Here is a 26,046-nt window from a genome sequence, read left to right on the forward strand (position 1 = left end):
TTTTTTTTTTTTTGTCTCGTCATCGTGGTTATCCAATCTCATTTACATCTTTTTTTAAACCAAAAAGAATTCAAAGTTCTAATTGAAAGGCAAAACAGTTGTAGTATTACGATATTGAAATATGATAGAAGAGAGTTTAACCTCAACAATAATTGAAAGGCAAAAGTCAAGGTATTCAATAATAGTTGGCAACTAGCTATAAACCTCAACAAAATGGTATAAGAAAAAAAAAAAAAACCATTATGGAAATGACAAGAAGCATGTTGAAAGCCAAATCATTTCCAAAAACCTTTTGGGCAGAAGTTATTACATGTACAGTGTTCTTGTTGAATAAGTGTCCTACTAAAACAATCTTTGGAAGAATGCCTAAGGAAGCCTAGAGTGGTCATAAGCCAGAAGTTTCCCTTTTGTGAGTTTTTAGGTGTTTTGCATATTCCCATATACCAATAAAGGTTACAAACTATATAATCCAGAATCAAGGAAGTTGATTGTGAGTAAAGATGTTCAATTCCTACAAAATGAGAGTTGGACATGAACTCAAAAACAAAGTGACAAAAAAGAAGTTTTCATTGAAGAAGACTTTGTTGAAGGCAATGAGCATCAGGAGGATTCTATAACATATGTTTCTATTTCAAACACATTTTAAACTATTAGAATTTCTCCCAAACATTCTTATATTATGTCTACACATTTAAAAAATATGAAGTCATGAAAGATACCAAAATTACTAATGAAGTTAACTTTTGTCTATTTGGATATTATGATCTAATTTTGTATGAAGAAGAAACAAGTGATGAGAAGTGAATTCAAGCAATGAATAAAGAAATTGAGAAGAACAATACATGGGAGCTAACTACTCTACTAGTGGGAAAGAAGCTTAACTGTGTTAAATAGATTTATAAGATAAAGTATAAACATAATGGTAAAGTTGTTTAGTTTAAGGTAAGATTGGTCACAAAAGGCTATAAATAGAAGTCAGGTATTGATTATTTTGATGTTTTTGCACCACTTGTTAGACTATATACCATTTGCATGATAATTGCACTTACGGTTAAAAAAGAAAGGGAAAATTCACTAAATAAATATGAAGTTGGTTTTCTTAATGGTATACTTGAAGAAGAGGTTTTTCTTAAACAACCACTAGAATAGATTAAGGAAAAGAGAAACAAGTTTATAACTCAAAAAAGTGTTATGTAGGTTAAAGTAGGCACTAAGTGCTTGCTACACGTGAATTGATGCTTATTTATTACAACATGGCTTTCAAAAATGCCTTTTTCAGCACATACTTTACATCAAGTCAAATGTTAATGGTGATGTAATTGTTGTATACTTTTATGTGGATGATTTATTTTTTATAGGAAATTGTCAACGGATGATTGAAGATTTCAGGAAGGCAATGACTTAATAATTGGAGATAACAAATTTGGGATTAATGTCCTATTTTATTGGAATTAAAATCCAATAAACAGATGATGGTATCTTTACCTCACAAAAAAAGTATGTAGTAAGCATTCTAAAGCGATTCAAGATGAAATTATAATAAGCAATTTGTACTCCCCTTGTAGAGTAATTAGAGATGAAAAAATTAAGACATTGGAGAATTAGTAAATCTTACATATTTCAATGGCATAATAGGAAGTCTTTAATTGTTATGTGACTATTAGACCAAATATTGCTTATGAAGTGGGAATTATCAATCAATTTATGGATAAATGATATTAGTCACAATTGCAAGCAACATAGCAAATTTTAAGGTATGTAAGTGGTGCTCATGATCATAGAATTTTCTACTCCTACTCAAAGAACTTCAGTTTGGTGAGTTGCATGATAATAACTGAAGAGGTGATGTAGAGACTAGAAAGAGTACTTGTAGGTATTTTATTTTTTATTTTTAATCTTGGAATATGAGCATTCTCATGGTCATCAAAGAAACAAGAAGTTATGGCATTATCAATTTGACTTTACGGGATACTCAATGAATTGAAGTATGAACAAAAAAGTCCTACGAAGATTTTGTATAATGATAAGTTTGCTAATGCATTAACAAATAATCTAATGTTTCATTGTAAAAGCAAACACATAAGCATCAAATTTCATTACATTATAAACTCATGAAAAATGATGAGATTGAACATTGAGTTTTGCAAATCAAAAGATTAAGTTGCATATATTTTTACAAAGTCAATAAAAACATATGTACTTGAGAAGTTGTAGATGGTACTTGGTATGATTAACTTTATAGCTTGACATAAGGGATACTATTGAAATTTTAATTCAACTTAAAATCAAATTAGAAAAATTTTAGAAATTTGAGAAACATTAGAAATTGTTATTTACTTAAGTTTCTTATGTTAATTGGAGTTTTGGTTTAATGTGAATTCGAGTCATAGTACAAGCATGGTTAATTTATTATTATGTTGAAAAAAATATAATAGAATGTAATAAAATATTATCAATACCCAAATGTGAATAAAAGGTTGATGGCCAATCCATCGGCAATAATGTTTGGTCGATCAAGCTTCCTTAGTTGATTGGTTGAGTAAGGCAAAAAGGCATGTTAATTTTAAGTCCTAATCCTACTCTAGGGTGTTTTGAAGAGAGAAAAAAAAAAAAAAGAAAGAAAAAGAAAGCTTTGAGATTAATTATTTAAGTAACTTAAACGTAATTGGACTAATAAAGTATGGATTAATATAAAATAAATAAATAAAAACCGAGTTCGACTGCCTATTTTGATTACTCCTTGTATGTATGCCTTGACCTTTGACATTTCTAGGGTTTCTTCTCACGTCCAGTTAAAAAGGAGATCAATGCACTATTGCATTATATGTGTAAAATACTTCTTTCATCTATGTCTTGGGTGAAAGATATAAGAATTTAATTTTATGCCCTAATTTTGGGGTGGGGGTGAGGGGGTGGGGCGGGGTTTCCTTTCATTTTTGGTATAAATTACGTAGACCACTTTTAGTTTGCTTTAAATAAGATGGAAATATCATGATAGAAATTGAGTAGGTTTCCAATTACATATTAAATTAAATTTGACATGACAAAAATTTGTCATAGAAATAATAATTAAAAAAAATGCAATCAAAGCACATAGGTTGGCTTTTAAGTGGATAAATTAATAGAATTATGGTCCAACTAAGAGAATTTGAATTTTGCCACATCAAAATTCCTACAACGGAAATTATACTAGAATTTGAACTAGAATAGATATTAGTTAGATTAAATTGGATTTATTTATAAAAAAAATTAATTTAATATGTGGTAAGAAATCATTTTAATTTTGGGATGGTAAATTTTGGAATGTTATTTTTTCAATAATTCAAAGTGGGTAAATATATAGTATGAAATCAGCTTAATATTAATTGGATGCATGAATGCCAAGCCATTCCAAGGTTGGTTGATTGATTGAATGGGTATATAACTAGAATATTCATAAGCTTTAAAATGTTGGGATGTTGGGTGGGTAAGAATTAAAGTGAAGGAAAAGTCAAACCTAATTGGAGCATCACTAATCATGCACTTTGTAAATTTGTTTCATTCGATATGTATAGTAATTATCCGATAAATAAAAGAGAATTAAGCAAATGAAATGATTTAATCCAGCACACATTGTGTCAAACAGGACCCATCCAATTCATGCGAGGTCATAATTGTCCTTTGGTAATGAAGTGACATAACTTGTGAAGTAAGCGTAATGAACCCCCTCCATTTCAGCTGTTGATTTCGGTGGTATTTAAGACCTCCCGCTGATATCGGTGGCATTAAAAGCCAACACATTCCTCACTTGACTTCTGCTTGAAATTTATCTATATCTCTCTCCTAACACCAAAGGCCATCTTCGGCTTGAAAAAGTGGAAACCAATCATGCCCTTCCCTAATCACAACAAACCAAAAAATTAAAACAAAAACAGTTTCACAATATTATCAAAAATAGTTACCAAAATTGTAAGTTCAAAAATAGAGAACTGGTATTAAAAACAGATATGAAGGGGATGCTTAGCTATCATTTCTAATATAGGGTATAACAAAGGACTAACTTTATGACTATACATAGCTGTCATGATACTTCCTACTCAAATCCCAAATCTCCTATTAATTATAAAGAGAATGAATTAATAATCCTGTCAATTAAGCCTTCAAAAAATCTTATAGGTATTTTGGTGAAAGAACTGGTCAAATAAATAATGATAAAAATAGTATTTTAGTTATGAAAATCTAGTAAAGAGGATGGGTTGGAACCTTTGTCCCCACCAAAAAATGTGGCAATCATTATCGAACATGGGTGCCACCCCAGAGTTGAAACTTTATGCCTCTCACCCAACCACCCCACAAATTGTTTATTATATATACACAATGTTTTGGTCTGGTTCTAGTGCAATGACTCCTTACAACTCTCCCAATTATGAGTCCATGGCACTGTGTTCTTGTCATCTACCTCATCTTGATCACATCAAGCAGTGCTGTTGATGCAATCACCAAGCCCAGCAGCAGCAGCAGCAGCTACCTGAGCCTTGCGAACCAGTTCTTGGCTCCCCACAATGCCGCCCGCACGGCGGTGGGAATGAGGAGGCTGGTGTGGGATTCCAAGCTGGCGCACTATGCAGAATGGTATGCGAACCAGAGGAGGAGGGACTGTGCCTTGAAGCACTCAAATGGGCAGTACGGAGAGAACATCTTCTGGGGTAGTGGCAGTGGGTGGACACCAGCTCAGGCTGTTGCAGCTTGGGTTTCGGAGCGCAGGTGGTACGACTACGGGTCCAACTCCTGTGCTTATGGCCAAGAATGCGGACACTACACCCAGATTGTGTGGGGCTCAACACGGAGAGTTGGGTGTGCCAGGGTGAATTGTTATGGTGGTAGGGGTGTCTTCATCACTTGCAACTACGACCCTCCTGGGAATTACATTGGAGAGAGGCCTTACTGAGACATTTTACCCTATTTTATCATTTTTATGGTGGATGACTCTGGTAATATGAACACTTTTGGGGGTCCTCTTTTTGTTTTTTTCCAGCTCTTTATAATCCTATATTAATTTATCTATTATTAGAATCTAAACCTAAGGAAAGAATAAGAAAAAATAAAGGGCATGCAAGAGAAAAAAAAGTCGCAACTGGTGCTACAAAAATGCTGCTACACATTGTAAGGATGGTTTCAATGTTTTCACACCTAAGTTCCACTTATTGAGGATGATATTTCAATGTTGTCAAACAAGTAAATGGAAATGGGTTATGTTGATTTTTCTTCGAGATCATCCACATCCTCATAATAGTCTAACTGGTTGTTACTTTTTCACTAAATTTATGGCGGAATTTGAGATGCTGACTGATCATTTGTCTTTTTGTTTTTGTTTTTGAGTGTAGGAAAAGAATTCTAAATTAACTTAGCCTCGTTCTCACCTAACTCCTTTTCTTATCTTGAGTCTCACCCCATTTATCAGGAAGCAATTTAAACAAATATATTCCAAAAATTGTGGTTGAAATTGGGAACTAGACCCGGAAGCATATGTAAGACGACGTGGAGCTGCTGCTCCTCACTCAAGTCAAGAATAAAAATAATAATAAAAAAAAAAATGCAAGCTTCCGCATATATACATCAAGTAGTGCAGTGGTCTAGCTAAGTATCCTAATTCACAGGCAATAGTCAAGGAGAGAATAAGGCTACAATCAAGGGAAAATATTATGCAGAGATCTCCCACAAATATTTATCCTTAATACTTTTTATTCTGGGGAACTCCCTCCTTGAGAATTAAGGCATTATAACAGACCTGACCCGGAATTAATGCTTAACCTAAGCATGTCCCTTACCCAGGTATTAATAAATTTGATTACATTGTTGGAACCCACAGGTAGGGTTGGTTATTGACAATATTTTTACTAAACTAATATTTTATTGCATTCCTTTCATCTCTTTTCACTAATATATATAATTAAGGGTGAAAATATCAGTAGTTGAATTTGACAAATATATCAAGAAATATTGATAAAATTTTTTATAAAAAATATTGATGGAAGAAATTTTAAGAAAAAATATAATAAGAAATAACACTCATATTCAAGTTGTTACTTGTAAATAATGTGTAATATTTATGTATAATATAGTTTGTAATATTCAATGTTAAATTAATATTAATATATAAAGAACTTGAAAATATATTTTATACAAAAATATGTAATTTAGATGCATTTAATGATACAAAAGAAATTATTATATATATGTATAATTTTTAAAATATTTATAGTTTTTTAATATTTCTATTATATTTAACTAATAGAAAAGAGAAATTAATAAAGACTCATTAATATATATATATATATATATATATATATATATAATTCTTTTAAGTGAGCTTGAGTCTAATCCCAAGAAACTTATGGTACTATTTGTAATAACATAACAACTATTGAGATTGCAAATAACCTAATACAACACGATTGAACTAAGCGCATTGAACTTGATTGGAACTACATTAAGGATTATAACTTTATAGTCAAGATTATCATACCGTGTTTGTTACTAAAAATATCAAATTTTTTATGAAGACTATATGATATGTAAAAAGGTAAATAGTGATATAGATTAGAAAACACTAGAAGATAGTCCTACTATACACAAGACAACATAACATTCCTATTAGTTCCAGTAGATGAGTACCTTATCATAGCGGAAGCTTTATACCTCATAGATTATGATGAAGCAATAAGCGTGTTGGTGCTTATAACTCGGCAAGGAGCTACAAAAGGATAGTTGGAATTCTTATGATTCTAATGTATTCCAGGTTCCTATAGAAGCATCTAAAGGGATAAAACTCATAGGTGTAAGTTGATCTATAAGAGAAACAAATGAGTAGATGGAAAAGTTGAGATTTATGTATCTAGGTTGTAGTTAAAGGTTACTATCCGAAACATTGTTTCTACTATAAGGAACATTTACACTAGTAGCCATACTCAAATCCATTGGAGTACTCATATGCATTGTAGTGTATCTAATTTATGAAATATTGTAGTAAGATGTCAAGATAGTGTTCTTAAACAATTATCTTGATATTAGCATTTACATGATATATATAACCAAATATTTTCATAGCAAAGAGTCTTGTGTGTACAAGAAAGTGCAAGAAAGCATGGCAGTACTCTAAGATCTTGTAGATAGATGACAATCAACTTATTGAGAATGATGTAAGGATATTGTCATTAGTTAAGATCTAGTTGTTTACTTGGCTCTAAATGGAAATCTAGAAGTGGCATAATATATTCTTAGGTTTAAAGTCCTTAGGGATTACAAGAATAGGAAAATTACACTATGTCAAGCATATACTCAAGTATTTTTAGAGAATGAGAGGTTATCTGCTTGTGTTCCAAAGTGTTGATATAGTATAGAGGGGTGATGTAATGATTGACAAGATACCTTCTATGGAGAACCTGATGGATCCCTTCACCAAGACATTGATAGGGAGAGTCTTTGTTAGTCATAAGGATTGCAAAAGTTTCAAATGAATATCTAGTATGCTTTGATAGCATGATGCTTTATGGGCTAGTGGGAAAATGTTAGGATAGAGCTCTTAAAAGTATGACATGATGTAACAGATTTGGAATTCATTTTTTATTAAATGATATTTCAGTTTCACTTTTATCTATCATTTTTCGACATTAAACTTTATGAGCATTCTCACCTAGTATCTTTAACATTATACATTATTTGAATGTATTAGGAGTTGTACGGAAGATCTAAGGTATGAGTTCCTTACAAGTAGATGACTTGTTCACAATCGATTCATGAACTTAGGCAATCCTTAAAGTTTGTAGTGCACTACCTTATAATTAAAGGAATGGTTGGTCTTGACCATCAGAATGGATTCCCCAAGGTGAGTGCACTAATGTGTATGGTTACACATTGGACAAGACCTATGGTGAATCATAAGACTATCAAGTGGTTATGACCTCACCAAGTAGCTTCATTCTATTGTCTCTCAACCTTGAGAAAATATTGAGTTTGTGCTAAAGTTAATAGTGACATTGACCTAAAAATCATAAGTTGATCATATATTCCTATGGATTGAGTCACTATTGATGGAATTCGATAGCAATTGGTATTCTCAATAGGGGCACCATGATATCTCATGGGATTGAGACATAATGTCCCCTTAAATGATCCTAAGGAGGTATGTTAATGAAAAATATGTTTATAGTAGTTCCTTAAGTAGAACTTGACATGGGCTCTTAAAGGGCTAAGACATGTAAGTTGAACACACAATAGGACAATTTGTAACTCAAGGATAATGAAGATAGTCTTGAAAGACTGATAGCTTTCACCATGTTAAACTACGGATACTAGTTCATGGGGAAACTAAATGCAATGGATAGTAAGTCACAAACTCGAGCACTTAATGTCTCATTGTTATTTACATATGGTACTGGAGTGCAATTGATTCTTTGTTATAAGATGTTGAATCAACTTTAGAATTAGATCCTAAGGGATTCGGTATTGTCTTATAGGTCCCAGTGGTCCCCACTTAAGCTTATATACCTTGTTAGCACAGTCTGTGAGGGTTGGATTGGTTAAGGTTCACTTTTATGCATAAAGACATTTTGGTAATTATGCAAGGTTGCACAAAGGTAAGTGAACAAGGTATCTGGATTGGGTTAATTGATTAATTAATGGGCACTATTGGGTCATTAATTAATTAAGACCCAATTTAGGCTAAATTAAGTGACCTAAGCCCTTTATAGGCTCAAGTCACTTAAGCCCATAGAAACCCTATAAATACTCTCTTAAGGGTTAAGGTTTCCATAGTTTTTCCATAGAATTATCTTCCATCTCTAGAGAGAAAGAGAGTCACAGTCTTCACCCTCTCTTCCCCCTCATTGAAAGTGTGTCAAGATCAAGAAAGATCCATCGAGCAAAAGATCTTGGGTCTATAAGACTTCCAACGACATCGATTTGATTCCTCAACACTTACATCCAAGGTTTGGGAGCATTCAAACCTAAAGGTCGGTACTTTAACCCTAAAAGATCAATTTTTTGAAAAATTGATATTACTTCCATTGCTTATATTTAAGATGACAACAAAGATAACCTAGATTCTAACATGATAAAGGTTTCATACATCAAGAGTACAAATCAGTTGGTGGTTATGATGACTTATGTTGTTACTAGTTGTCTGTTCTATGTATCATTATCCAAGTTGGGCATGTATAATATCTATGCACCAAATTGAATAGAAGAGTTAGCATACATTCATAGTTGTGATTTACAACTATAATTGATTATATAGTTGTGATTTGCACAATTGTATTTTTTTTTTTTGGTATAGTTATCTATTATTTGCATAGTTGGCTATCTTAAAATAATCTTATATACTCGTATAAATATACTTGAGATATATGAAAATATTCATTCCATAATTTATGTTATATATGTTGATGTTAGATCAACTGGAGTCAAATCCTCCTCGCGTTGTGCCTCTCAGAGCTTCTGTCCAACAATGGAAGACTAGACAAGCTTCTTCCATACACAAAGGATGTCTAGATAGGTAGTCCGGGCATACCCCTCCGAAACCTAAGTTAGACACAGGTAGGTTAGACCCTATCAGGAAGAGAATGAATAGGCCAGCTTAAGTGCACGTACCTGGATTATGCTTCAGAAAGGCTTTTTATAGTGCTTAGGAGAAAGCCATTGTAGTGCTGACTAAGCACTTTGACCTTATCTATAATGATGGCTGACCTGCAGGTGGCAGGGCAATCATTACAGTTTTGGATAGCTAGCAAGTGTCACTAGAAGTTGTGTCATGATGTTCAATCATGCATTTGCCTGTCCCTTCAACTTGTTGGAGGTATGGGACAGTGCGTGATAATTAATGGACTTGGACGTGAGAATTGGGGGAGATCCCATCAGCCACTTCCATGTCAGATGGAAATTATTACACGTAGCAAGGAGGACTTTAAGGCTGGCTGGAAAATGTCGTCCGCTTAAGGAGTCCAATGCCATTTGTCATATGTCTGTGTGGTCCAGATGGAAGGCTCTGAACATTGTGGCAACTATCCGGGCAATTTTGAGGGAAAGTGACACGTGGACTGACACATGGAGAAGAGTCCCCACAATGCCCTTTTTAATCTGTGTACCTACGTCCGAGTAGAGGTAAATGGGTTAAATGTCTCTTCGAATTATCCCAATGTTTGTGAGACACGTGTCACTTGGGGGTTTCAATGAGGGTCGTTTTCACCGAGGCCACCTATCAGGTGGCGCGTTGCTTTAGGGTGCGCTTCTAGGCGGCCTGTCTTTTGGGATCCCTAGGGTTTCGGTCTCCTATAAATAGGGGACTCTAGACCTTCTGGGTTACCTTTTTGGACATTTTTGCTTTTAGAGCTTCTTCTTCTTCTTCCAGTCTTCTGCATTTGTGTTGTTATAACTATGGTCATTGCCCATCTCTTCCCATTGTTTTACTGCTACTTTCGCACTTGCCTCGATCGGGTTTTCTTCTACTAGAGGACTCTTTCCCCTTATATCGGTAAGCTCGTTCACCATTCGCATTGGTTTCTTTTCTTCTTTTTACTATTCATTTGTTTTGTTGTTGGGGATTGCTTTTTAGAGTCTGTGACTCTTTGGATGTAAAGTGGATGCTGCGAAATCCAAAATATAGGGCTTTGGTACTTTCCTGGATAAGGTAGTTGTCATTGGGGGAAAGATTGATAGGGTTTTTCACATGCTTCTTTTTTGTTGGTCCCTTAAAGAGTATACTCAAGCCTTCTGGTTTGAGGTTATTGTGGTGGTATGGTGGATGAGTGCTTGGTTAGGGCTTGCTTTGCAAACGGGGCTAGGTATCTTGCTCAGGTGTGGGCTTAAGACCCGCATAGGCTACTTGTTGTACATCTCAGGCACTACATGTTGCCAGAAAGGTCGGGTGACTATTTTCTAACAATCGGCGTTGTGTTGTGCAGGTCTCACGTGGCACAGTGTTTCAATATGTCAACAAGAGGGGACATTGCTTCGACCAATACGACTAGTAAAGGCCAGAAAGGTGGCTAGAAGAGAGTGGGCGTCGAACGCACCTAGAAGGAGCGCCCAACTGAACTTCTATTTGAACGGGAGTTCCGAGAACGTTTTCGCATCCTGAACGACAGCGAACCTACCCCCACTGAAAAGCAGTCTCACAATGCCACCTATTTCAACAAGAAATAGTTTAATGTCGGGCTCCACTTTTCCCTACCTTCCATTTTCAAGCACTTTCTTCACTTCACCAATATCCCTCAGACCTTCATTCACCCGAACGTTGTTAAGGTGTTGATGGGGTGCAAGATCCTAGACATGCTTTTCCACCTGGGCCTCTCCCTATTAGAGATCATTTTTGTTTATACCATCAATATGAGCCAGAAATGAATATTCAGCTTGTCCGCTCACATTCCCTCTCTCCAGTTGGTTATGGGACTTCCAAATTCCAACAAGGGCGGGGCTAGGGCGTACGTCATTGTTTCCAGTCCCTAGGTTGGCCTATACGAGGGTCCGGACCGAGAATTTCATCCACGCCACTCGTTGTATATTCCAAGTAAAATACGTTGCAATTTTCTTTATGTGTCATTCGTAACTTTCTGGCTTTAAATTAGTTACTAATTGTTTTTTTTTTTTTTTTTTGCGTGGTACAAGCAAGGACAAGAGAGGTCGGGTCGTGGAATGGGTGGAGAATACCTCTTTTGACTGTCTCAACAAGTTGTTTGAGATAACCGCAAACGAGTGAAACCACCAGACCCTCCTGACGAATAAGAATTTGATTGTTGTGGTCTAGGAGCCCAAGTCGTATGTCATGTCCATCATTTCTCATCCAGCCCTTAAGGTCTTGGTGCCCGATGAGCATCACATGCTGAATGATCTTCCTTTTTATGAAGTCGCACGCGTGGGACGCAAATGCACGCTAAGACTGGCTGGACCAAAAAGACAAGAAGTGTCAGAAAGGGACACTAAGGCAAGCTCTGGGCGGAAACCGTTCGGCTTCTAGCTCTACTATCTACCCTTCGACCAAGAAAAATAAACTTGTAGTTCAACCCACTAAGAAGGCGCCGACTCAACCATTCGCATCTTTGTATGTTTCAGCTTCTTCTGCATCTTCCTCCGCTACTAACACTAAATAGGACTCCTTAGTAGACTCGTCTTCCGCAATGACTGAGCAGGAGACGGGTCTATCTGATGGTTCCCCACATCGTTTGTGAGAAAGAAAGAGATGAGGACATGGCAACAAACTTGAGAGTTAGCTTCAAGGAGAGGCAGTGCAAGCGCCTCTCTGAATCTATCACGGTCGTCCCTCCTCCCACTAAGAAACCCTACATGGAGGTACTCTGCCCAGTGCCCGTCTCGACCATTCATCTAACGCCAAAGCCTCCGTTTGATGTTGTAGGACCCAATCGTTTGGGGCCTAGTCATGTGCCGATCATTAGGCCTTCTGTTGGAAAAGATACTCACCCAGAGCTAGATGGGCCCTCCACTAATCTGGTCCCACTCAACGACGATTCTGTTGAGTGTGTGGCCTCTATCTCTCCACACCCCCCGACGACTCGTGCTCCTAGCAGGAAAGAAATGGTTGAACTGCTGAAGTAGGTCCTCTGCTTTATAGAGAGTAAGGGTCCTATGAATAATATAGGGGACCTCTTCCCGGCCACCCAGTGGGTCTCGGTGGACCTAGGCGGCAACCCCAGCATCTCCTTCGTGGCTCAACTCCCATTTGGCACCCTAAAGTTCGTTGTTTCCCGTATCTCACCTATGCAAGATTGCACAACCGTCGAGACGGTGGAAGTGGTAAGTCTAGCCCCTCTCTAGTTCATGACACATTTACCTCTGATTACTTAACATTTTCCTTATTGTCGTTTTTAGGTGGTGGCTGACGTTCGCAACTTGATGCGTCAACACGCTTTGCTCCTCAAATCGTTGGAGGTTGTTGAGGCCATGAGAGTGTACATTGCTCAGCACATGGACGGTAGTGAAAATTTTTGCTCGAAGCTGAAACTAGTAGAGAACGAGTTTTCTGCTACTCGAAAGGCTATTAAAGAGGTAGTCGGGTTGCTAAGGAATGTAGAAAATGAGAGGAAAGTGGCCAAGGCTAAGGCCCGCCGACTGAGAGATAGGGAGAAGCGACAAAAGCTAAGTTCAAGAAAGCCGAGCAAAAGAACGAGCAACAGAGGAAGGAGATGGAGGAGCTCCGAGCGGGGTTTACTGCTTAGAAAGAAAAACTAAAGTGCGAGTACCAAAAGCAGGTGGATGACATGTATTTCTTCGGCTATCGATACTTCATGAAGAAACATGGCATCACCCAGGATACCCCCAACTATCCTTCAAATGATGAGATCCCAGCAGCCAGCGGCCTTGCCCGAGAAAATGGAGACACTACTACAATTAGCCCCTCTGGTGGGCAGACATGATACATTTGTATTTTTTCTTTAATTCTCTTGGTCGAAGATGGTTTTGTACTGAACAATTTAATTTCTAATACATACTTGTTTCTTTTTATTCTTTCCATACACATTTCACTTTTCACAGACCAAACTTGCTGATAATATTACTTTAAGTTAGATACATTACAGGGTCGAAGCAAGAGCACTTCGTCTAGTGTTTGTAGATAGTATGCCCCCGAGTCCCCAGTCTTAGTCATGACACAGGGTCCTTCCCAATTTTCCTACAGTTTCTCGGCTCCTCTCTCGACCGTGTTCTTAAAGACTCTTCTAAGGACCAAGATTCCAGTTTGGAACATGCGTAGCCGGGCTTTTTTATTGTAATGGTCAATAGTTCTTTGTTGATAGGATGCCATCTAGATGGTTGTGTTCCCCCTCACTTCGTCTACCCAATCCAAGTGTCTCTTAAGCTCTTGATTTTCATTCATTTGGCCTTGAACGGCTGTTTTGGTTATGAACATGTCTATCTCAGTTGGAATGATGGCTTCCATCCCATAAGTAAGGGCAAAGGGAATGGTCCTTGTAGGCCGTCCGGGGGTAGTCCGGTAAGCCTATAAGACCCTGGATAGCTTGTCTACTCACTTTCCTTTGGCCTCCTCAAGTCTTTTATTTAGTGCAATGAGAAGGGTTTTGTTTGTTGTTTCTACTTATCCATTACTTTGAGGATAGTGGGGCGTGCAATATAGATTCTTGATCTTTAGCTCTGAATAGAAGGTTCTGAAGGCAATGCTGTCAAATTGCGGTCCATTATCTGCTATAATTGCTTGCGGGATTCTAAACTAACAAACGATGTTTTTTCAAGCGAACTTACAAATATCCTTGTCTTTGATGCTAGCATAGGCCTCTACTTCTACCCACTTGCTGAAGTAATCAGTATCTACGAGCAAAAACTTCTTCTGCATGGATGCAACCTATAAGGGGCCAACTATATCCATTCCCCATAGCGTGAACGGCCAAGGGCTCGTGAGCGAATTGAATATCAAATGGCATATAAGGAATGGGAGCGTACTTCTAACACCAGTCACATCTTTTGACATAGTTTTTAGCGTCTTGCTTCATGGTGGGCCAATAGTACCCCTATGTGTGAGCGCGATGTGCTAAGGTATGTTCGCCTGCATCGTGGAGCTCGGCTAGGACGTACTGGGCTTTCGGATTGCTCAAATATTTCAATTACAACCCACCAAAAGATCGCTTGTAAAGGCAATCACCAATTAAAGTGAAGCGGACTGCCTGTACCCGAATCTTGTGCGCTATTTTTCATCTCCAAGTAGTTTCCTTATCTGGAGATACTTCACAATGTCATGCGTCCAGCCGATGTCGGACTCACTAGTACTACAAATTGACGCAAACACAAATGACGATGTGCCATGGAGGTAAATGAGCAGCAGCACAGCTTCCTTTATAAGGAGAGTAGCGACTATTCCGACCAGCACATCAACTTTAAATTTTCTGTCCGGGGTACTCTCTCAATGACCTATTCACCTAGTTTCGCTAAGCTATCTTGTACTAGTGTGAGATAGCGAACCATGCATTCATCCTTAGCTTCATATTCTTTCTGGATTTTCCCCATGACTAGTTGAAAATTGCTACATATTTTCAATTTAAGTACTGCCAAGGAATGGGCAAATTCTAGTTCGGTTAGGATCGCCTCATACTTAGCTTTGTTGTTGGAGGCAGGGAAGTTGAGCCGAATAGCTTGCTCTAGTAGCTCCCTGGTTGGGGACTGTAAAATTAAGCCTACCCATGAACCGAAGGCCCTAGAGGCTCCATCCACATGAAGTACCCCACCACCTTTCCTCGTGGGAGTTCGTTAGGTGGGATGGCTTTTGGGAAAGCTCAGCTATAAGTCAATCATGATTAGTCATTTCAACACCAGTCTGGGTTAATACTTGATTTTGTATTCACTAAGCTCTATAGCCTACTTTAGCATTCTCTCGGACAAATCCGATTTATGCAAAGTGCTTATGAGCTGCTAATTCGTGAGTATAGTCACTTGATGGGCTTGAAAGTATGGGTGAAACTTTTGGGCAGCATTTTTCAAGGCTAAAGACGTTTGCTCCAACTTAGAGTACTGGGTTTCTACGTCAACCATGGCTTTGCTCACGTAGTAGACAAGCCTTCGTTCTTTGTCTCTCACATGACGAAATAGGACAGCACTACCCGCATAGTGAGACATGGCTAAATACATGTAGAGTTGTTCATTAGATTGAGGGCTACTCAGAATGGGTGGTTGGGTGAGATAGCGTTTGACCTCATCGAATGCCCATCCACATTCATCCGTCCAACCAATCGCGCTTGCCCCCTTTAGTGTGAGGAAAAAATGTCTTAGCTTGTCCATGAAACGGGCTATGAAATGTCCCAATGTAGCTAGGTGACCTGAGACATTGCAACTCCTTCTTATTGCTTGGAGCAGGCATCTCAAGAACGGCTCTTATTTGGTTTGGGTTGACTTTGATTCTCTTTTGTGTTACCACAAACCCTAGGAATTTTTCTACGCTGACGCCAAAGACTCATTTAGTTGGGTTGAACTTCATGTTGTATGCCCTCATTAGGTGAAATGTTTCCTCTAAGTGTTGGGCATGTTCGCTCCAGGTTTTGCTTTTTACCACAATATCATCGATATAAACTTGTACGTTCCGGTTGATCAGGGGTTTGAATATCTTTGTCATCAGTCTTTGGTAAGTGGCGCTAGCATTCTTGAGCCCAAATGGCATAACCTTGTAGCAATACAGATCGTGGGACGTCACGAAGGTTGTATTCTCTTCGTCTGGTGGGACCATGGGGATTTGGTGGTATCTGGAGAATGCATCTATGAAGGAGAGCATTCCGTGTCTAGCAGTGGCATCCACTATTTGATCTATTTAGGGCAACGAAAAACTATCCTTCAAGTAAGTATCATTCAGATTGGTGTAGTCGACACAAACTCGCCATTTTCCATCTTTCTTTGGAATAACCACCACGTTCGCTAATCAATTCGGATATTCAACTTCCCTTATAAACCCAACTGCAAGCAATTTGTCCACCTCGGACTGGATGATCTTTTGCATGTCCAGGTGGAAGCGTTGAACTTTCTGGCAGATGGCCGCAAGAAAGGCATGACATTAAGCCAATGTGAGGCTATAGACGGATGGATCCCTGGCATGTCAAAGTGAGTCCACGCGAAGACATCTTTGTTTTGTCAAAGCACACTTTCAAGTACTTTTAATTCTTCCGGTGCAAGAAGAGAGTTGGCATATAAGTAACATGATTACTACTGTATGAGAGATACAAGAGTTGGAGTGGGTCAGCTGTAGGCAGATCTTTTTCAATCAGGCTCTATAATTGCTATTGTTCCTTCATATTTGATGGTTCCATGCTTGGCTCACTACTACTTAGGAGTCCGGACTCAAGCACCACTTGATAGCACTGGCGCGCAGCCAGTTGACTGCCAAAAATGTCAATTTATCCATCTTCAGTAAGGTAGCTCACCATCTGATGATATGCAGAGGAAATGGCTTTCATGCTATGAAGTCATGTGCGTCCCATGATGGCGTTGAAATGGGATAAATCCTCTACCACCGAGAATCGCACTTTCTAGGTGACTAGACCGGCTTGTACGGGCAATACGACGTATCCCAGGAAAGTTGTCGAGGCTCCATTGAATCCAAATAGTATCCACCCAGGGTTTTCCAAGGCAGATGGTAGGAGTCCCATTTTCCTGTACAACGACATCTACAAGAGGTCAGCTGAGCTGCCCGGATCAATCAAAATTTTTCTTACATCGAACCCACTTATCCCTAGTGTCAAGATCAAGGCATCTTCGTGTGGCTGTAGGACCCGGTTGGGGTTTATTGGAGGGAAAGTGATTATCCCGTCCATTAGGCGTGCATCCTCACCCGGTAAACTATGTTGGATGGAGCTAACCTACTCCCTTACGGAGGCCACTCGAAGCAATCTTTGACTTTTTTGTTTGAAATTGTAGTTTTCATCAATGGGAGCTGCTGAAGTTGTGGGGGTTTGGGCGGCCAAATCCCGGGTCGTTTCCTTTTGTCCTCCGGTTGTGCGGACGTATTACTTTAGGTTCCCAACCTTGATTAGTCTCTTCACTAAGTAGTGGAGACTTCTGCATTGTTCCATGGTGTGGTCATGGTTTCTTGTGATAGGCACACTTTCGGCTCTGATCCCATTTCACCAAATCCGTCTTAATTGGCTCTGGTCATCTGAAATCGAACAGGTCATGGACCATGGGGAGGAGTTTATCTTATGAAATGTTAAAGGGGGTTAGGCCAGCTTGGCTTAACTGCTATTGGTCATCCCGCCTCTTGCTAGCTTGCCTCAGTTGGTTTGAGGGCTTAGAGTTTCCGGCATGGTTGTTTCTAGTAGGTTAATTGGTGACCAAGACCTACTGTATAGTCGCACGGACATCGTCTTCAATCATGGAGTACTTGTAGTGCATGATATGGTCAAATGGATCACTTGTTCCATCGTATATCCTGAATTTCAATACCATGAACCTTCTTGAGGGCTCGTAGTTGATGATGTGATGGCTAAAAGGCTTGGAGAACATGTCATCCAGTCGTCTGTTGATAAAGTGGGGCAGACCTCGATCTATTAGAACTCTTACTTGTTGTACTGGTGGATAAAAATGCCACTCCAGCATAACTACTACAGGCGAGGGACCATGGCAAACCTTCTGGGTTGTTGCTACCCATGGTCTTCCCTCCATGCCAAGTGTCTGAGGTCTCAATCAGGCCCGCATCATATTAGACAGTTGCGACCTCCAGCCTCGCCTCCTTTTTGTTGATAAGCTGGTAGAATCAGAGCTTTCGTCTAGCAACGCTTGATGAGTTGGTGAAAACTTCTCATCAAGCCGAATCTCCTGACTGCCAAAATGGAACTTTGTGTTCTTGGGAAAGAATACCTCGTCGTTTAAGTTGGAGTTTGTTCATTGGCTTTTAGGTTGTCAACTATGAGAGGGGCCTGATGATGATACTTGGGCACGCAACACATCATTTTCTTTTTTAAGTCTCCTTGTCTCTCGAAGCAGGGACCATACCTGTCGCTCACTCTCTTGTTGGCATCTCTCCATGTTTTCTCACTTGTTGAAGTAGCCTTCACTACCCATGGCAGATGATCGGCTCCTCGAGGGCGTTGACATCCTTAAAACTTCCCACAAACGGGGTTAATGTTGATGTTAGATCAATTTGAGTCATATTCTCTTCATGTTGTGCCTCTCAAAGCTTCTGCCCAGCAATAGAGGGATGGACAAGCTTTTTCCCTACACAAAGGATGTCTGGATAGGTAGTCCGGACACGCCCCTCTGAAGCCTAAGTTAGACACAGGTAGGTCAAACCCTTTCAGGGAGAGAATGAATAGGTCGGCTTAAGTGCACATACCTAGATTATGCTTCAGGAGGGCTTTTTATAGTGCTCAAGAGAAAGCCACTGTAGTGTTGACTAAGCACTTTGACCTTCTCTGTAATGATGGCTGCCTTGCAAGTGGCAGGGCAATCATTACAGTTTTGGGCGGCTAGCAAGTGTCGTCAGAAGTTGTGTCATGATGTTCAATCATGCATTTGCCCATCTCTTCAACTTGCTGGAGGTATGGGACAGTGCGTGATAATTAATGGACATGGACGTGAGGATTGGGGGAGATCCCATCAGCCACTTCCATGTCAAATGGAGATGATTACATGTAGCAAAGGGGACTTTAAGGCTAGCTGGAGAGTATCGTCCACTTAAGTAGTCCGGTGCCATTTGTCGTATGTCTGTGTGGTTCGGATGGAAGGCTCTAGACATTGTGGCAACTATCCGGGCAGTATCGAGGGAAAGTGCCATGTGGAGATGAGTCCCCACAATATATATGTATATATGAATGACGATGGATGCCTCATCAAAATTATACCAAAATTAATCACATGAGCCCCAAACTAGTGAAATTCGTGAACCCGTCAACAAGACTACAACTTAAGACTCATTTGGAAGCAATTATGGCAAAAATACTTTTAATTTAGAAATATTTTATCAATAAAAGTTTTTACAAAATGGGGAATTATTCTAGTGAAAGTGATTTTAAGTATAGCAATTTTGTTGGAAATGTGTTTATGAAAAATTAGTTACTCTTTGGATATAAAAAAAAAAAAAACAATTTATAGTGTTTTGAGTGATATGTTACACATAAAAAACTGATTTTCGAAAGAAATATATGCTAATTAATAATAATAAAATTAATGAAAGTGATTTTCTAAATTTTAAAAATCGTATCAAATGTCCATCCAATAATTAGAAGCGCTCTTAGAATTATTTTGGTGCTTAAGTCGGTTGCTCCAAATCCAAACCCAATTCAACTCACTTTCTTCTCAACAACTCTTGTTCTTGTGGCTGCAAGTTCCCATTCATCCTTGAATTCTTTAACTTAAACTATAATATAACAAAACAATATCCAAACTCTTTCCTTGTTGAATCAATTTTTTTATTTAACCTCATGAGATTCCCAAATGTCATCTTTGACCTCATTTCCGATCTTTGCCTAACTCAATCGTCAATTTAGACACTTTAAAAATTAAATCATGACAATAATATCGTACTTATGTAAGATATAGACCAACTTCATTCCAATAATCTTTCCATCATAAACAAAAGAAGGGATTATGCATGTACCACATGAAAATCTTCCATACTCATATTCTCTTGTGATCAAATGTATAAATCTAAAGCTATTGTGATCTCATTCATGGCATATCTTTTCATTTTTCCTCTACTTGCCAAAGAAAACTATCATGGCCTTAGAATCCATTTCATGACTTTCATTGTACCTCATTCAAGATTGCTCATGTGCATCTTCGTTATTATCTTATATTAATTTTGATTGAATTAGCAATTTCATTCTCTTATATGCATGGCTAAGCATAGTTTAGTGCACTCTTTTAATAATCATAAGAGATATAGACACTAATTTTCGTCTTCTATTCCTAATGTCACTTTAGGCAAAACACAATCGTTGTAAGAGTAATAGGATTGATAGAGAAATACAAATAATTTCAAAGAAGATAAAATTTGGAAGAATTAAAAATTTATTGTGTTCCACCACTCTCTCTTGTTCAAGTATTACATAATCTCCTATTGAAAATTACATACTCGCATTTATTTAAATAAACACTCTTAATAATAACATATAGAAACCTTCTAGGATTTAACCACTCAAAAACATAAACTAAAATAATCATTGAAAATAAAATATTATTCTTGACTTTTTAGAAACTAAATCTAATTGTAATATTTAATAAGTTCCACGTCTCAACGATCATCATTGAGCCAACTACTTATTGGTATCCAAATGTAACTTAGATGTTGTGATTACCTCCAACAAATTACTTAAATTTTGAGTTGAGCTCCCATTTGGTTCAACAGCCCTTCTAGCAAGCTCTTTCAGGACTCTAATTTTCTCTCTCATTTTGTTCCCTTCATGGGACAAAATTAGTCCTAGAGCACTCATTACTCCACTTTTCGTGAGGACCCCTCCCTCAACTCCCACACCAATCCCCCATACATCCTCTACCATCCGCTTGTCGATACATTGATCTCCAAAGAATGGCCTACAGATCATAGGCACACCACCAACTATACTCTCAATCACCGAGTTCCAACCACTATGAGTAATAAACACTCCAACTGAGGCATGTGCTAAGATTTGAGGTTGAGGAGCCCACGAAACAACTTTTCCATGAGCAGTCGTCCTCTCTAGAAATCCTTTTGGTAAATTGTCCATTGCATGTTCCCTAAGAGACCAAAGAAACGGTATCCCAGTTGCTTCTAGGGCTTCTGCCAATGCTACAATCTCGTTGGGTGGTGGTGTTGCTATGCTTCCAAAACTAACATATGCCACTGATGCTTCTTTTTTATTGTCTAACCATGGCAGGCAACCACTAGCGTCCAATATCAACTGTGGTGGTGAAGATAGATCAAAAGGACCAACAGCAAGAACTTTTTGGAGCTTCGACTTGGGATCATTTGTGACAATGGGCTCTAGTTCTTCAAAGGAGTTTGTGGCAACAGCGGTTGCTCGTGGCAGCGTGAGCCCCATTTTATGCAACATGCATGCAAAAGGAGATTCTATGTCCCCGAAAACTATTCCTTCAGGTAGGTCTTCAACCTTTATTGCTGAGAATCCTGGAATGAAATCAAGGGTTTGGTCTTGCACCCGCCCTATAATAGGCAAAAAGCTGCATTCGTTAATATTAATTGACAAACACTGATCAAGATGAATGACAAAGAAAAAAAAAAGCTTTCTATGAGAAAAATAATAACTTGGTATTTGTAGTAACTTGAAATCACACCAAGAAAATGGTCATTTTAATTTGGAAAAGGTTTCGTATATAAGGCTAATCATGAGAAAAATAATTTGGCAATCCTAGAGTATGTTTAAGGAAATATTCTAGGAGATATACAAAATTAAGCATATAGAGGGAAAGAATATACTCCCATCAATGTTGGGTTTTTAATGACATGTTAAATTCAAGTATCAAGAAAGTTTTCATAAAATTTGTAATCAAATAGTAAGAAAGAATGGTGAATATCCACGTGTTAATATTTAATTTGGAGAAATTTTGGAAAAATGGGTCAAAAGTCAATAGTTTGAAAATTTTGTAAAATGAGAAATGGTCGGTGACTAAATAAAAAGTCAAAAAATAAAAATAAAATATAAAATAAAGTTGTCTTATGGTAAAAAGAATATATATATATATATATAAGGGAAAGGGAAAGAAACATAAAGAAAAAAAAAAAACAAAAAACAAAAAAGAAGCTGTTGTGGGTCTTTGTGAAACTATTTGACAAGCCACCATTTCACATACAAATCTAGGAGGGTATCCTATACCTCAAGATGAACATCGCTACGAAGCCGATTTCGAATTCAACAGTTGGATTCTTGGTTTTTGGTAGGGTGATTTGTTCATAAAATTTTCATCCAATATTTTCTTGGAGAAAAATGTGTGGGTGTTGTTAAAAACTAGATCTACTTACATTATGTTTAGTTGAGGTTTTCCATGTATGGTTATTCTTTTAATTTGTTGGTGAATATATGAATATTTAGATTGATTTTAGTGGGAAGAATGTTAAAGTAAAATTTAGAAATTAGTTTTTGATGACATAATTTATATGAATTAAAGAGGGATATTTGTGTGAAATATTGGAATTATTTGAATTGTCTTTGGAAAATGAAATGAAAATTTGAGGTGGTTATTTATATATGTATTAATGTTGAAACAATGAAAAATACTTGTGGGAAAATGAAATAGTGATAATTTAAATTGTAAAGATTTTAAATGTATAGTGTGTTTAAATTGTAAAAAATGTTGGACGTTGTTATATGTTTACAATATTTATTTTATATTATTAAATATTATTATTTGAGTTGGGAATTGGATAATGGTAGTATATTGCATTGTTGCATTCATTTGCATCCATGGTTATGTATAAGGAAAAATAAAGAAATGGTTATATAAACTGGAAATGAGAATAACAAGAACCTAAAGAGAGCAAAAATGAAAAGAAAAATGAGAAATGAAAGGGCATCAAAAAGGATGAATTGAGAAAAGAGTGAGATTCATGGTGTGAAAGACACAAAAGTTTACCCCAAGAAGATTTTAAATGGAGAGTATATTTGTTTATAGACACGTATCCTTTGGTGAAAACTCGAAAACAACAATGCATTGTTTGATTACGTGTAAACATTTGCATCATGTTTGCATTTACAAGAAGGATTTATATTAATTAATTGAATTACATCAATTGTATGTTTGAATTTATTATTAGAGACTAAAATGATTTATTTATTTTGTAAACGTAGAAATATTTTATATGTTATATATATAATGAATAAGAAAAGTGATAATTTTGATTTGTTTAATTTTGTATAGTTGAGGTGTCACTTAATGTATATAATGTAAATGTAATATTATATTTTAACATGTAATTGTGTTATACTGACTTAAAACTTTTAACTCATATGAATATAAGACACCCTACTAACCAATATGGAAATGTTCACATCTTTATTTTCTAAAGTTTTTAGAAGCAAATATAGTTTATGAGGAACCATACCCAAAAAGTAAAGGAACAATAATAATGATTGTTTTTAATTTATATTACCTTCTTAGGATGTATTAATTTAAGTTATATTGACTTTTGTAACTTAAATTATATTTTGTTATTTGGTAAAACGTCTTTGAAAATATTTTTGACTTAGAGATTATTGTGGATATTTAGATAATCACTTTGGGTGGTAAGATGATTAGTAGATTTATTATGCTTGTGAGTGGGTGATGGTTGGTTTGAAAAAGAAAAAATATAATATAGTAAATTTTAACTTAATAAATTTATTTTGGGATTAGATGTCAATTTATTCAAGAAAAACCATGTTATCAAAATTGATTGTGAACTTTGATAAGAGCAACCATTAAGGTCAAACATTTGACCTAGGGTCACAGATCGGATTTTGGATTGCCTAAAATTCAAGGTGTGACTCACAATATTTGATTCTCTTAATTTTAGGATATTTTTCTACATATATTTTTCTTAAATTACAGCTTCCATTAGCAATACACAAACTTGGACTCAGTATTCGGTCATTCCACCGGTCCAATATCTCTTTCTAGGTTTAGCTATGTTGATTGGGTAGGTTGTCCCACTACACCACATATTATTGTGTCTTTATTGGAGCCAATTATATCTCTTGATGTTCAAAGAAACAACCAAAGCACCAAAATAGAGTATCGCTCTTCGGCCTTCTATGCAATTGAGTTGACTTGGATTACTTATCTCCTATGAGATATTGGTGCGTCCTTCTCTAAATTACTACAATTATTTTGTGACAATGTTAGTGCTTTTACATGTCCGTTAATCCTATGTTTTGTGTTCTTTCTAAATATGTTGAGTTTAATTATTATTTTATATTAGAGAAGGTACCTATGGGCAGTCTTTTTACTTGCTATATTTCCACACATTCCCAACTATGTTCAAATTTTTAGCAAATCTTTGTCAAATGATATATTTACTGGGATAAGTTAGGTATCCATATTCATTCCTACTCTTACTTAAGGGAGTAAGTTAAAGGAAATATTTAAGAAGATACACAAAATCAAGCACATAGAGGGTAAGAAGACAACCCATCAATATTTTCATAAATCTAGAAAAATCAATTATTGTGAGTATCAATTATTGTTAATTTTAATTGTTCTTGATGGGGTGTCTTCCTGCATGCCCTTTATACACTTAATTTTACTTAAAGTAGAAAAATGATACATTAATTTCCAAACTTAGGTGGTGTTTGTTTTTTTACTTAATTCTAAATAGAATCTTAATACTTAATAGTATTAAATATTAGATTGTTTGTTTTTGTAGTATTTTATTTCTATTAAGTATTAAAAAGTAAAAAAAACCATTGTGTTATTTTTTCTATTTAGAAAAAGTCACATATTTTGGTTTTTTCTATTTACTAAAAAATTTATAATAAGTCATTAAAAAATAAAAAAACAAACAACCTAAATTCTAAAACTAAATGGTTTTCAGCAAAAAGCCAAAAAAACAAACACCACCTTAGCTGTTACTTCCCCAAGATATGCTATAGCATTTCCACTAGCATGCCAACCTCCAATATTAAGTTACTAATTAAAGAAACTAAAACATTAAGGTAGTAAAGAGACTAAAAGAAAGAGCATACCAACCTCCAATATTAAGTTACTAATTAAAGAAACTAAAAGCAAGAGGCCATATTACTGATATGACTGATGATCATTGAAAATAAGCGGGGGAAGGCAAGGATGATGATAATTTTGTAGTTTGACATAAGAAAAAATTCAGAAAACTCAAAAGGTTTTTCTTACCCACAACCTTCACCGCTTCCCGGATAGCATCAGTATAAATGTGAACGGAGAGTGAGCAGAGCGCACTAGTCCAAATTGCCAACCAGGGAACCCGCATTTCCTCAGCCATATCAGCAGTAAACCACAAAAAGGCATCACTCACCAAGCAACTTATCTTCCTTCCAATCTCCGCCTCCGCCACTTGTATGGCATCATAAAAGTTCCCAGGCGTCGCCTTGAAGAACAGGTCGATGCGTTCCAGAGGGTTTGCTGAAAGCACATGACCCTCAGGCACGCCGTCTGCCACATCATAGACTCTTAGATTGTGAAGGCCGTGGGGACTCTGAGGAGAGAAGATGGAGTTGTTGGCTTTGGCAGTGTTGAAGAAGGAGAAGATGGTGGTGGGTGCGGCAGATGCTAATCTGCGCAGGAGTTTTAAGAGGGTAGCTGCATGGGGGGGGAACCCCAATACTGCAACATGCCTGTCCATGGAGCTCGCGGTGGCAGTCATGGCTTGCTGATGATTCTGTGACTTTTGGGGCAGTTGCATGCAGTGATGGGGGTTTTGTGAGTTTTGGGGTGAGGTGAGGCTTTAATATATGGGATGATGAAAGGTAATTTTTAGGCGCTCATCGTGGCGACCTATGGCACCACGAACTCGGTTGTGGACATGAATAGTCCGTGCTAAATTTGCGGATGGCTTCTGTTCACATTGGAAACTTTTTCCAATTTTCAACATTTTTTATAAATTTTGGACTAAAAATGTTTTTTAGA

The 26,046-nt window shown here is 37.1% G+C and overlaps 2 protein-coding genes across 2 annotated transcripts; one reads left to right on the top strand and one right to left on the bottom strand.

Moving 5' to 3' along the window:
• The first annotated feature begins 4,380 nt into the window (after positions 1-4,380).
• Positions 4,381-5,254, top strand: LOC100265073 (pathogenesis-related protein PR-1). The gene has a single exon (XM_002276732.5). It carries the CDS (start codon positions 4,406-4,408, stop codon positions 4,925-4,927), a length of 522 nt encoding a protein of 173 aa, XP_002276768.1. The 5' UTR covers positions 4,381-4,405; the 3' UTR covers positions 4,928-5,254.
• Positions 5,255-20,729: 15,475 nt separating this feature from the next.
• Positions 20,730-25,783, bottom strand: VVGT6 (UDP-sugar flavonoid glycosyltransferase). Its single transcript, NM_001280903.1, has 2 exons — positions 25,294-25,783; positions 20,730-21,616 (listed from the first exon to the last, which is right to left on the bottom strand). Exons 1-2 carry the CDS (start codon positions 25,781-25,783, stop codon positions 20,730-20,732), a joined length of 1,377 nt encoding a protein of 458 aa, NP_001267832.1.
• Between the last annotated feature and the right edge of the window lie 263 nt (positions 25,784-26,046).

This window comes from Vitis vinifera, chromosome 11 (genome assembly GCF_030704535.1).
Source record: "Vitis vinifera cultivar Pinot Noir 40024 chromosome 11, ASM3070453v1".
In the NCBI taxonomy this organism is placed as follows: Eukaryota; Viridiplantae; Streptophyta; class Magnoliopsida; order Vitales; family Vitaceae; genus Vitis; species Vitis vinifera.

What these genes read in the sequence shown, in the direction of transcription:
- VVGT6 (NM_001280903.1), bottom strand. Translation starts at nt 25,783, where the DNA reads ATGACTGCCACCGCGAGCTCCATGGACAGGCATGTTGCAGTATTGGGG. An exon ending in GGAAGCGGTGAAGGTTGTGG is followed by an intron (nt 21,617 to 25,293) that starts GTAAGAAAAACC and finishes TGCCTATTATAG; the next exon opens with GGCGGGTGCAAGACCAAACC.
- LOC100265073 (XM_002276732.5), top strand. Translation starts at nt 4,406, where the DNA reads ATGAGTCCATGGCACTGTGTTCTTGTCATCTACCTCATCTTGATCACA.